This window comes from Rattus norvegicus, chromosome 2, assembly GCF_021556685.1.
Source record: "Rattus norvegicus strain SHRSP/BbbUtx chromosome 2, alternate assembly SHRSP_T2T, whole genome shotgun sequence".
In the NCBI taxonomy this organism is placed as follows: domain Eukaryota; kingdom Metazoa; phylum Chordata; class Mammalia; order Rodentia; family Muridae; genus Rattus; species Rattus norvegicus.
Genome location: NC_141535.1, coordinates 42,985,118 through 42,999,285, shown reverse-complemented (window position 1 = coordinate 42,999,285; position 14,168 = coordinate 42,985,118). Strand labels below are relative to the sequence as shown.

Sequence of the window (14,168 nt, the reverse complement as noted above, 5' to 3'; positions counted from 1 at the left end):
CTCTCTCTCTCTCTCTCTCTCTGTGTGTGTGTGTGTGTGTCTGGACTTCTAATGCTCACGTGTCAGCAGCAGTGTGATTAAACAGGGTAGGCTGCTAGGAGGGTAGAAGGCCATTTCCAATCTTGATGATGCCTCTCTGGACAGCTTAATTTCTGGTCATCCTTTTCCAGCTCCTCCACTGACATCTTTCCCTTGTATTCTGGTAGGTTTTGTTTCTTTTTTTTTTTAATATATTCTAAAGAGTAGCGTAACCTTTGGGTTCCTTCTCACTCACATTCAGATTCCCAACCTGACCCAGTAGCCTGGGTACGCCTAGAAGACTTAGGAAACTGGGGTCAGCTATCAATTACTGAGAATTTATATTTCCCTTGCTGTGCTAAGAAATTGTGCCCACAAGTCCTGCAGTTCTCCCTAATCTTCATTCTTTCGGAGTACTTCCTAGTTCATGACAAACCTTACTGCAGAGAGGCACTCACTTGGCCAGCAGAGGCATATCTCAGGCACAGCTGCTGTTAACTTATCTCTACATTAACATTTAACTGTACCCCATCCTAGATCCCTATCTTTTGTGACCACATGATGCCTCAGTCCTTCCTATAGTCCCTTATCCCTGGAGAGATAGGTTTTTTTTTTCCTTTTATGTTTGTTTATTTAGGGTGTGTGTGCTAGTGAATGCCATAGCATGTGTGTGTAGGTCAGAGAGCAATTCTCTCTCTTCCCATCATGTGGGTACTGGGATTGAACTCAGGTCACCAGGCTCGGTAGCTAACATACTTAACTGCTAAGCTACCTCACAAGCCAAGAGATAGAACTTTAGCTAAAAAATCATCTTCAACCCCTATGTATAATTGAACATGTAACACGACCTTTTCTTCCTTCTCTCTTTTCCCTCCCTCCTCTCTCCCTCTTCTTCTTTCTCTCCCTCTCCCTCTTTCTTGAACAAGGTCTTACTACGTACTCCAAACTGACTGACTTCAAAATTTTCTATCCTCCTGCCTCCACCTCCCGAATGCTGGGACACAGCATGTACAGCTCTTATGCTGGCTTTTGGTAGACTCTGCTTTCTTCTTGTCTTCTTTTCCAGCTCCTTTGAGTACAGCTAGGCCACCACTGTTCTTGTTTTATGCCGACTCTATGACCTCTGTATGTTCAGCATTACTGTTTTCAAAAAGATCTGTGTGAGTCTCTCGGGCACCCTTCCAGGAGATAAGTGAAAACTCCAGAAAGACCTCATTAAATCCTTCTCCTTCAGCTTCATCCTCCCCTTTGACTTAATCTTACAAGAACCAATTGTGTGGACCCATGGGTAACCACCCTAATTTTATGATTATGTTTATGCCCCAAAACCTTCTTTCTCAATAAATCCCGTGCTATGATTGGAGTGCCTGTCGGAAGGGCTAATTCGTGAGCTATTTCTTTACCTCTGATAAAGACAATTTTTAGTCGTAGGGTCCAAACCATCACTCCCACAGCGCAATGAGGAAGAAAAGATTTCAAATTAAGTCTACATGCTACTGCACACAAGAAAAGATCTGCCTCATTAATGCATGTCCCTGGGGAGAGTACTGCATATGGTACTATTTACTGGAAACCTGATTCATTAGTGGAAGCTAGAAAGAGTGTAGGACAACCTCAGAGGCAATAGCAAGACTAAAGATGCACTTTCTTTGGTAGTATTTAGTCCTAATTCAACACTTCCATACCACTCACCAGGATCAATTCCTGATCTTTCCATCACAAACGGTTTTAATGAAGAATGATAGGTTCTTTCCTGAAAAGTCTAGCATAAAATTCAAAATAGACGCATGAAATGACATAGATATTATAATACCGTAACCCTTAACTACTCTGTGGTTTCTTTTGAGCCCTGTCTACTACTCTAAGCCAGCGGTTCTCAACCTTCCTAATGCTGTGACCCTTTAATACAGCTCCTCATGTGGCGGTGACCCCCTACCATAAAATTATGCTACTGCATCAAAAGTGTAATTTTGCTGCTGTTATGAATCGTAATGTAATGATCTGTGTTTTCCATTGGCCTTAGCCCAACAGGACATGTTAGAAACAGAATTTAAAAAATGACTTATTTTCAGCGACTCTCTAAATTTATGACATCAAGAAGGCATATGCATTTGCAGCATGTTATGCGCCCCCTTGTCATGTTTTAAGTAAAACTCGAGGTGTCCCAGTCGCTTTTGAAAGCAGTACATGTATTGGTTTGCTGCAATATGGGAAAGATTGTTAACATAGATAATTAGATTAAACATGTGCACCACATAGCCCAAACTGTAAGGCACTTTGACAGTCGTCACTTGAGCAAAACCATTTGTATGTTGGAAATGTAGTAAGTATAATTCCATATATTATTCCATTCATAAAGTTTTGAAGACACAAAAGACACAGGCAGGGAGCTTATATACCTCTCAAAGCCAACATTTAACAGCTTGAAACTTCATGCAAAGTCTTAGACATTTCTTCCCCAATCTTCGAAGAGCTTGCATAGAACAGAATTAATCTTTCTGATACAATTGGAGGGATGATCTCTGGCTCAGTATTCTCCTTGGCAGGACACAGGTGACATAACTCACAGCAGCACAGAATATGATGGGCTAAACGATGTAAGTACAAAGATCTTTCAGATAGACAGTGTTCAACGCCCATCCCTAAATTACATCAGCTATCATGCTTCTAAGAAGATAACTTCTACAGCTTGTGGTACATTTAGCTGTATTCACCAGATGGCCAATTTTGTAGTCACAAAAAAATGCTAATTAAACAGACAGTAGAGGGAGGCAGCCGCTGAAGTGAGAAAGAACATTATCTTTCAAATGGACACACTTAGGTTCTTTTCCCAGCCTTCTTTGGTAGCTGCTAGTTCCAAGGCCTTCCTTGCCCTAGTCATTTTCTCATCCTGAGAGTGTAGATGTACCAGCTCCCTCCTTTCAGTGGTTTACAGGTGGGTTATATGTTAAATACTCCCGTGTTCTCATTCACAAAAAGCCCTCCACAAGATGAGAGCTAGAAGTAGCGTTATTAGTGTTATTATTCGAGGAATGCAACAACGATTATCTGTTAGGGGCTGGAGAGATGGCTCAGTGTTTAAGACTATTCTTAAGCACTGACTCAGAGGTCCTGAGTTCAAATCCCAGCAACCACATGGTGGCCCACAGCCGACTGTAATGAGATCTGATACCCTCTTCTGGTGTGTCGGTACACAGCTACAGTGTACTTATATATAATAAATAAATAAATCTTTAAAAATATTACCTGTTGAATTACTAAGCAGAGGACAGTAGTGGTGTTAGCAACTATATACAGTATGTAAGTTAAATTGAAGCAAGAATAAATGAGGATAAGCTGGCGGATTATAAGTAATTTTTCCACCAACATATTACTCAGGGATGTTTCATATTTTTTTTAAAAAATACTCATAAACTAGTCTTGCTAGTCTAAGCAAATGCTTTTTTTTAAAAAAACAAACAAACAAACAAACAAACTGTGGTCTTAAAGCCAAAATAACAATGCTCAACCAGCCTGAAATTCTATGACCTTAGGAGAAGAGAGCTAATAAAAAACAAAGTGTAACCATTTATTGGTTTGAGCTGAGACATAATTCAGAAAATTTTATCAGCTCTTTATTGGAATGCTTAAAAATTTTGGACCCTGGGGAAACTGTTCATATATAGGTATATATAAGTGTGTGTGTGCGTGTGTGTGTATACAAAGCTTAGCTTGCTTAAATGCACAATTAAATTTTTAATGAAGTTTCGCGAGTGATATTTTCTTCATGAAGAAGAGACCATGCAATACAGAATTACTGTGAAAACCCTGTGACCTTCCAATTTCTGTTCCTGTCATTTTTACTCTAGAAAACACCCACCATCAAAATGTTGGAATAGAGTTTCCAGGCCCTTTCTGCCTCTAACTGGAGTTCATATGTTCTACTATAAGCTTAAAGTTTATTTCAGGAGAGCTGCAGTCATGTTTAAGGGCTGCAGCTCTGCCACTCGATTACACAAGGATCTTAAATACGACAAATGACCGCTGGACACTGAGAATTCTGACAGCTGCCACAGGGGCTGGGGGGTGGGGGGCAGGGCTGGACTAAGGCAGCTTCATTTACAAGTGGTTGCTTTAGTTCTGAAGGCTAACTAATAGTTTGGTTGATTTATTTTTATTAAATCACGCTTCTTAATTCAACTAATAAAGGCATATCACTTCAATATGTAGCTATGAAGTAAACCAACGTTTAAGACATGTGAAGTTCAAATATTTAGAATTGCCATGTGTAGGAGGCTGGAGAAATGGCTCGGCAGTTAAGAGCACTAGAAGACCTGGGTTCAAGTCCTACTACCCACATGGCAGTTCACAACTGTCTATACCACAAGTTAGTTCCAGGGAACGTTACACCTTCATAAAGACATAAATGCAGGCAAAATATCAATGCGGGTAAAATAATTTAATCTTAAAAACAGGAAGTGACCTGTTTTACTACATAGAATTTGAAGACTAAATATCGATACTGAAGCGACAAAAATAGAAATGTAGACAAATTCTCAGCAGTCAGCTATTTGTACTAAACTTATAAGCACTATGAAGTATATATGGATGTTTTCTCAACTCATGCTGTAAGTGTTAAAAGAATGTGTGAGAATTTGTGCCAAAACAGTCACTGTATAAGCGATCTGTACACCTTAAACTTAAGATCTGTGACATATAGTACAAGAACATAAATGGGATAATTTTTTTCTTAATTTATGAAGTTTTGATTAGAGTTAAGATCGTGTCAGTGGCATAAGGAGAATGTGAAGTATTGTAAATTTGTTATGTAATCACTTATGACTGTGCTGAGAGTCCGATTAAGACTGTAGCCCTGTTACAATACATATGGAGGGCAGCAGATAGGAAAAGAGCACGAGGAAGCCATCTGAAGCACTGGATGCTTGCTTAAGACAGATAAAAACCTAAAAAAAAAAAACAAAAAACAAAATTGTGTTTAGGCTTGGGACATTCCTGGAGAAAGTCGGCAGATTTGGAGAAAGTGGGCCACCGAAACAGAAAATAGATTTACATAACCAAGGCAAGATGGCGAAGTCAAAAGATGAGCATCTCAATAAATAAACATGCGTATGGACAAATAAATATAAACACTTGGGATGAAGAAAGATAACAGGCAAACTAACAGGCTTCTTTCGTGTAAACTCAACCGTAAAAGGACAAGATGGCTGAGGATCTAGTATGGCAACATTACCAAGCTGAGACTCCCCAAGGCTGGTGGATAGGCACAGAGATGTCAAATTCTAGGTAATGGATGTGTGTACATGAATGTGCGTGTGTGTGTGTGTGTGTGTGTGTGTGTGTGTGTGTGTGTGTGTATGTGTGTGTGTGTGTGTGTGTGTGTGTGTGTAGGATGCTTAAAAATAAGCATAAGAGGTAAAACTATGTTTAAAGTCTGAGGCTCACAGTTCTAATTATTTGAAGCATACAGTGATAAACTCAAGCAGTTAATCAATGTTCTTCAGCTACATGTTAAGCTTAACCAGAAATGTTTCTGTAGTGCAGTTATATTTAGGGATCAGTAACGTTAGAGTGCCATTCAGTTATTACACAAAGATCACTTTAACAGCAATACCATGTAGACTTTTTTTTTTTTTGGTTCTTTTTTTCGGAGCTGGGGACCGAACCCAGGGCCTTGTGCTTCCTAGGCAAGCGCTCTACCACTGAGCTAAATCCCCAACCCCCCATGTAGACTTTTTTAAGGATAAGGGGACTTATTAGCAAATTAGTATTTTAATGCGTCTTCTGAATGTGGCTGTACTTGTTGACTATCTCATAAGAACTAGCATAACAGAATAGCCTGTGACAATGACTTAAGCACAAGGATTGTCTGTGTTATTAACTACTGCCAGCTGAAATAAATAAATTATTGTCACTTGAGCCCTGGAGCTAAAAATAAGTCTGGAAGCTATTTATTTAAATAAGATCTTTTTTTCCCCACTTATTCGTGATATAAATCGTAATTGCAGGAAACCCACTTATATTCTGACTGCTGTGTCAGAGGTTTGCACTAGCTACATAAATCCATAAAAGGGTTTTTTTGTGTTTCTCAGTAATTATTTTGTTTGGGGGCAAAAAGGACCTTGCAAATATACCTCCAGGTATAAAGTTTTCTTTCACAATCAAGTCATAAAGTTATTTAATGTAGTCTTTAATAAGGAATGGCAAATATTATAAGAAGTAGATTCCTTTTCTGGAATTTATTAAAATCTGCAGAAGGGCCCATTTTTGTTTCCAGTCTACTGTGAAGAACTATTATAAAAACAGGGAAAGATTAGCCACTCATACAAGCAAGACCCAGCATCCTATGCAAATAACTCATGTATTTCAATGTGAGTTCATTTGCTTACATAATATCTCCTGGATTTCACTGCCTGCCTGATTCTACCTTAATCTTAGTTTTTACTTCCCTTATCCAAGTATGATTTTTCCCCCCACATCCAAAACGTGAGCTTATTCGTCCACTTACAACTATTATTGGGAACAATTCATAAGATTTCCCTCTGAATTAGCCATAGAGGATTCTATAAACAGCTATCCTAGGCATAAAACTAATTTTATTGGAAAGTTTTCTCTAAGGGCCATATGTATATAAGCATATCACAATGGGATTAGGGAAAAACAGAAAATGTATATTAGATTCAATTGATGTAGACTTACATTTCACTAAAGTAGAAGTTTTATATTACCCACAACGTATTAGTGACAAAGTAAAGACGAGGTGATTGACTGATAAAGAACTTGATATGTTCATGTTTAGCCACGTGGTTTTATATTCCAGGTGCTTTTTCTATAAGTCATAAAAGATCTCTAGCATCATTAACTCCTAACCCTTGGCAGTAGCCAAGGCAATGTTAACAGTACGTTCGTTTAAACAAACAATCGAACAAACTAAATGCTTTCTTCTCTCCCTTAAAAGTGACTCTTAAATAAATTGCTGTGGCCCATAAGGAGTTAAACTAACTCCCCCCTCCCCCCTCCCCCCTCCCTTGCTAGAACAGACAGGTTAATGAGGAAAATAAGGAATAAGGGTGTTGCCAACAATAAGTTCTTCCTCAAAGCTTTAACATCACACCTCATCAGCAATTACTAAGTACTTGAGTTCTATGTAAAGGGGAAGAAGGAAAAAGAAGCACTTTACCAAACTGCCTCCGTTGTCCTCAGGGAACTTGTGGACCTGGATCTCGGCTTCATAATAATGCTCATTTTTGAAGAGGGGACACAGAAAACGAAAAAGGGAAAGGAGAATGTTCAAGTCTTCTGATCAATACTCATCAGCAGGCTTTCCACAAAGAAGGTTTTGGAAGTTTCTCTACTGGCAGGCAGGGAAGGCTGCCTCCTGCCTCAGCTCTCAGTGTCGCCGGCAGCAGGCGGGCTTTCCTCTTTCATGCCCAAGCCCTGGGCTCTTCCGAAGGGAGTTCCTTCTCTGCCTGCCTTGCCCACAGAGGAACTGGATTTTGAATCTCTTCTTCATCTGGGTCACAAGGGAAGCCAGCCCCGTGAACAGGTCACTTAATCTCTTTTTTTGCAATTCCGTAACAACGGACTTAGAGGTTTCCCCGCCAGGCACTCACTCAGGTAGAGCAAAAGGAAAATGCCTGGCAGCCTGGTGACACGCAGAGGGCGAGCTGTCAAGGAAGTTTCATTTCAGGGCGACCAACCGCGGGGACAAAGCTCTCTGCAGAGCAAAGGAGTCGCAGGAGGAGCACAGCTCCGTGGGCTGGGTGGCCCCAGATACCTGCCAAGCCAATTTCCGCTGTGTCTCCTGAGAACGCGGCCGCGAGTCTTTGTGAATGAGAATTACCAACCAGTCTCACCAGGCAGAAACTATTCCTCAAGGGCTGAATGACGTCTGTGAGAAGGCAGTTCAAAACATCGCAGGGAAGTGAGAAAGGGAGGGAAAAAAAGAGCGCCCAACCCGGCCTGGTCAATTGCTGACTTACAAAGCAAAGGGGCGGAACTCTGATTCCAGAACGTAGGACAGCAAAGCAGCCACGCACACAGCAGAGCTCTGGAGACTTTCAAGGCCATGCCCTTCCCTGAAAAAGCAGCTGTCTATGTTATTCAGAAAGGACTCCCTCCCCTAGCACCTTTGTAAGGCATGCACCCCTAGCCATTGAACTTTTCTTCTTTATCTTCTTTATCAAAATTCAAAGAAACTACCTCAAAGTCACTTTTCTCCCAGTACCACATGGCAACATGGAAAGTGAAGCTGAGGGGACTTGAGGACTCAGCAGAAATTCATTTCCATTATATTTTCACATATATATACTTTATGGTAGCAAATCTCCTTGAATGAGGTGCAGTTAGGGTATTCAAGCTAAAAAATCTAATGTAACTTGTTGGGCAATAGCTGTCTTCTTGCTGTTTTAGGAACCTAATTTTAAAAATATGACACATATGACACATAAATGTTTTGATTTGTGTATGGAGACTTAGGTCACCTCATTCTTTACAGCCCTTCAGAAGGGGGCTTTGTGTATTGCCTAACCTTTATCAAGACCTGTACTTGTCCCACAGGTAGCATCTGGAAATAATTAGTGGTACAATACTATGTGGTTATCCCTCAAATTGTGTGTGTGTGTGTGTGTGTGTGTGTGTGTGTGTGTGTGTGTGTGTGCGCACGCGCGAATCCACAACACTAAACAAACGCAATAACAGATACAGTAGGTAGCATTTATATACATTTGTGTTTATAAATATGTAAAAAAATAATCTAAGAAAGAATTTGAGAGGGAATAAGAAGGGCCATAGGGATTGGAGAAAGGAAAGGGAAGGGAATGATGTAATTATATTTTAATTAAAATTTTTAAATATTTAAGAAAAAAATACTCTTCTATTATGGTAGCTTCTCTGTAAGCTGGTTCCAGTTGCTCCTGACAGAAGTAACATTTCCACGCCTTGTCTATTCTTCTGAACATTTACACAAAGGATATATGTTCCTCTGGGTGTGCCAACTTCAATTATGTTGAAGGTGAATTATCAAGCAAAAATAAGCATTCGGAATCTTCGATGACATTAGCCGAGCGTTGCTTCCCCAGTCTGACGTGAGCTTGGTATTTATTTAGCCTTTGGAGACAGGATGCTGGAGCGTGGTTGTGACCCACCCAGACAGCTTGGAAAATTGATGTAGCAAGAATGAAGTCAGGGAGACTGGGGTTGCTTATTACAATAACAGGCCATTCGCACCTCACTGTCCATTGGTGATTTTGTCCTCTCTGGGAATTCTTAGGCTTCATAAAGTAAATGTTAATAAACTGCTTCCCTCCAGGAGCCTTTCACTTTTTCTGTACTGCCTAAGGACATTCAGGCCTTCTTAGACCTGACCCATCCTTAGAATATCGCTCATGCTTTAGAATATTTCATGCAGGTTCTCTAAATACATATTTCTAGAAATTCCAAAGAAGGTAGGGAAGCTACTATCTCTGTGTGTGTGTGTGTATGTATGTGTGTATGTATATGTATATCTATGTGTGTGTATGCGAGTGTGTCTGTGTGTGTGTCTCTGTGTATGTCTGTGTGTGTATGTGTGTGTGTATATGTGGGTGTCTGTGTGTGTGTCTCTGTGTATGTCTGTGTGTGTATGTGTGTGTGTATATGTGGGTGTATGTATATGTGTGTGTGTGTATATATAATGGGGAGTGTGGTATTTATGGATGGTTTACACTTATTTATTTTGTGAATTTAAAAGTGATTAAAAGAAGAGAATAAAATTAAGCAGCTAGTTGTAGAACCATTTTTCTTGTTTCAAGGTTTACCAGATATCTTCTGGTTGTCACGTAGGAAGATAATGCGGATCAGACAATGCAGGGTCTGCGTGCTGTGTTAAACCTCTCCAGGAGTAATCATCTTGGAGTTCGTCTATCCCCAGAGAGAATACTATCTCAGCTAGATTATTTACTTTACCACCACACCCTTCTTTGTCATACACACTGCAGGAGCACCTGTGAGTTACTTGCCTACAATTACCCTACAGTCTCTACCAACACTGAGTTCCAGTCTCATAGGGACTAATGCTAGGCCTCCCCACACACCCAGAAACGAGTATGAAGCTAGAATCTGTGTCACTAACCAGCTCAGTGGAACAGCACATGGAGGTTGCCAGTACACGGAGAAGTGGTCCATCTACCTCCAGGCAGCTGAGATTTGAGTCCGTAGATTTTGGCTCTACCTCTAATGCTAAAAGGAAGTGACTGTCCTAAAACAGAGAGACATCCTTTTTGTTAAATGCCATTCCTATCCTAAGGTCTATTTTTTTTTCTTGTATAAATTTTTAAAATTCCATCCTAGGCATTTGAGTGTCTTCTTTAATTCGAGGGGATACAGCATCCCTGTTTTACATAAATGTGACAAAGTCCAGGTTAGCAAGGGTGCCTGGCCATGGAGAACTGGGCCTTCTGAGGTCCATGTTTTTGTCTACAGAGTTAGGAGTCAAAGTGGATGAGAAATTGCCACTGCCTCAGTTTCCCTGGTCTACTTGGTTGCATAGTGTTCATAGCCTGCCTTCAAATAGCTTGTCACCGCATTTTGATGGGTTGCTATGGGTGAGAAAATTTAATAGGACCCGCCTATCTGTCTATATTTTGTTGAATGCAACCATCACAGTTTCATTCCTTAGAACCCAGTTCCTCCATATTAGCAATCGACTTATATTAGTTTCTTGATATTTGTATCCTCACTCACTCTCATCTTTAGAACTTAAGCTAAATTTAGAAAGTACTTTTATGTCTATTCTGAAAATGGTTTGATATGCTGGTTATGTTTTCTCCAAAGTACAATTGAATATTAATAGCAGGGTATTGTTGTTAAATTACCTAACGCCTCTCTCACACAATTATTAGGGCGGACAATGCACTGCGACAGCTCTCAAGGGAAGTTTTCTGCATTCCTGTAGATTGGCTGTGTCTGAAGGCATGGTTTCTCTCTCCTATCAATCAGGGATGCGTGTCACTGGTGGAACTGTCATTTATCCATAACATTCATTAAATATGAGACATTAACGGACACCAGTGGGCTGAGGTAACAGGACTGATTTTTAACACATAATGTAGTTTTTCTCAGACAATCGTCTCATCTTCTGCCTGCTCAGTAAACTTCTGCTTTCAGATTTTAAGAGATACGGTCTACTCTCCAAACTGTCGAGCACATTAGAAGCACATTATGAACTACATATCCAGGTTTGCCTTGTGTGCTGAACTACAGAAACGCCAAGTCAACTCTTGAGGAAAAAATGACGATGGACATCCGCTCTTTACAGTTTCCTGGTATTCTACGCTCTGTCTGAACCTTAATGAACAAGTCACTTTGAACTGTTGCAACATTTCCTTGTTATTGAGAAGTACTGTGTCATGCTCCTTTTGTAGAGGGGTATTTTAAGTTGTGTCTTAGTGTCTCTTTTTTTTTTTTTCTTATTACATTCCCTGTACATACGACTGGGCGCACTGCTTTCTTATTGACAAGGGATTCCTGAACTATCAAGACCTCAGGAAGTATGAGTACTATATTTTGAAAGCCACTTTTTGACTTCCTGCTTCTTTCATAAACTTTCAGATTAGAAAGTTATCACTATTGCATGTTATTTCTCTCCTCGATGTTCAGTGTATTATACTTCATATGTTTAAGTTTTAAGTGGAGTCTTAACGGCTCATCAGATCCCTGCAAGGGAGACACAATAATAATTTTGTACACAAAACCAGTCAATAATTTGTTTAAAAATTTGAACTTAGTTGTATACTTTTCCTCAAAGCTTTTCTTCTCTCTCTCTCTGTCTCTCTGTCTCTCTGTCTCTCTCTGTCTCTCTGTCTCTCACTCTGTCTCTCTCTGTTTCTCTCTGTCTCTGTCTCTGTCTCTGTCTCTGTCTCTCTCTCTCTCTCTCTGTGTAGCATTGGGAGCAGCTCAACCTTCTGCACCTGTGGTCCCCCTTTATCTGGCTATGCCATTGGCCATTTTCCCATGTGCATATGTATGCATTTTAACTACATACTTACATACTTACAGACATTTGCTAGCTTTCTCAAATACAAACTGTCCTGTTGTTGTTGTGTTTTGTTTTCTATTGGGGACAATGATTATTACTTCGATTATTTTTTTTTTAGAGCAAAATTCCAGAGCACAATCTGTTTTCCACTGTCAAAGTTTAGAAATACACAAGCTTCACTTTAAAAGGTGTCTACGGAGGCTCATATACTTTAAACTTTTCTTTATCATACAAGTAGAGCTGGATCCCAAGTGTCTTCCAATGACAAGCTTTTAAAAGACTTTACCTTTATCATCTTTAAGTATGTGTGGTGCATGCATTCGCATGTGGATTTGTGCATGACAGTGCTGGTGCCTGAATGGAATAATAAGTCCTTAAGTTCTAGTGGTAGGCTGCTGAGCTTGCTGTGGCCCTGTTGGGGACAGAGTGATGTGGTTCTTGCCCCTGGGACAGTGCCCTGGTCTATGGCTGCTATGGGGATAAGGCTTGTTTGTATAAGAATGTACATATTTTACATTCCTTTGAGGAATGTCCTCTCTGTTAATAACTCCATGATAATCTCAGACAGCACGAGTCCAAGAGGTGAAGGTATAGCTAATGTCTGAACAAAATGGTAACTGTTGGGACCTTCAGCTCAGCCCTTAAGGCTATAGAAAAGAATTCTAAAAACATGAATTAGAAAATGCATAATTTCTCAACTATGCAAAAGTATGGGGACGCAATATAAATTATGAGGGGCTTCATGAATCTAAAGGAACAAAGGTAGTTATGCTGTGAGCCTTGTCAGAAGGATACAAAGACAGGCAGATACATAGGCAGGCAGATTCCTGAGTTCAAGGTCAGCCTGGGATGCAGCGAGGTTAGTCCCCAGTGTGTTAAAAATGGTAATTTCAGGTCCCACCCAACTAGTTTATTGTCTGTACTTAAAGAAAAGGTAGACAGATCTCTGAATTCTTTTGTAATATTAAGGACAAAAATATGTGCTTGGTATCTCCTAAGAAATATGGGACACTGATTCATAAGATAACCAAAAGGAAAAACTAGAGTAAATGACTGGATTGATATGTAAAATAAAAGGCTGGACCTATATTCTACAGGAGATAAGTTATCTAGAGAATTTTTTAGGATAAGAAGGGAACTACTTGGAGAACTGACACACACAAGCAAGCAGGATATGAACAGAGACATCTCTTAGAATAGCAAGCAGAATACAGAGAAGTCTCCAGAGAGAAAGCAGAGCATAGAGAGAAGCAGACTGGAAACACTCTGTCAAGCAGAACACAGGTCATCAGAATGGATCCAAGGATTTGACTTCAAGTCGTTCTTTCAGAACTCCTCTCCAAGCTGAGGCTGGACCTTAGCAGTAGACTTGAGATCTCAATATAAATTCTCTGAATAAAAAAATTCTCTGGATAGCTATCTCCTGCAGAGCACAGGTCAAGTCTTTTATTTTACATATCAATCCAGTCAGCTTTGATCAGTTCTACCTCTGATTTGATTGACTTTGAAAATGAAACATCTTTGTCATGACTCATACTTGGTATTTTAAGATGTTACCCTTTTCTGCTCTTGTTTAAATATGTGCATTCCAATCATATGTAACTTTACCCATTCTGAGGGCCCAGTGGTCTTCTCTGTTTAATCAAGTGATTCCTAATTCCTGATACCAATCCCAAAATATAGCATATGTTAAATAGAATATATACTAGAATAATTAATACGTTTATATTATGTAACGCACACATAATATGTGTTTAGGTTATAGGTAACTGTCACTAATGGGGCTCTTCTTTGTGAGCGCTGTGAGAAAATCAGTGGTTTTTATTAAAATAGGGTGTGAAGAATAACCTGCCAAAACTGTTCCAAGAAGTTTTAATGACAATGTAACCCCCAAGTAATAAATAATGAAAAAAGCTTAGAAACCAAGCTTCCTTCAGAGCCCTGTAATTCCTTTTTTTTTCTTTTTTCTTTTATCGATGACACTTCCCTGCACATGCTCAGAGGAAGAGTACATTAGTATAGCCAACTCATCCTTTGACACACATTACAAATGAGTTTTCTTTGACATAAAACGTCTGCTCTTTGAGATAACGCCTAGCAATTAGAAAGAGTCTGGAGGAGCAGGTAAGAAAGAAGA

General features: G+C 39.8%; 1 protein-coding gene across 13 annotated transcripts in view; it reads right to left on the bottom strand.

The window, feature by feature from the left end:
* The window catches only part of Pde4d (phosphodiesterase 4D), a 1,511,604-nt gene that overhangs the window by 239,578 nt on the left and 1,257,858 nt on the right, over positions 1–14,168 (bottom strand). The window contains exon 1 of one of the 13 annotated variants that reach the window (XM_087616189.1): positions 7,196–8,002. Within the exon in view, the coding sequence (XP_087472315.1) occupies positions 7,196–7,260 (65 nt within the window). The 5' untranslated portion in view covers positions 7,261–8,002. 13 annotated transcript variants of the gene reach the window in all.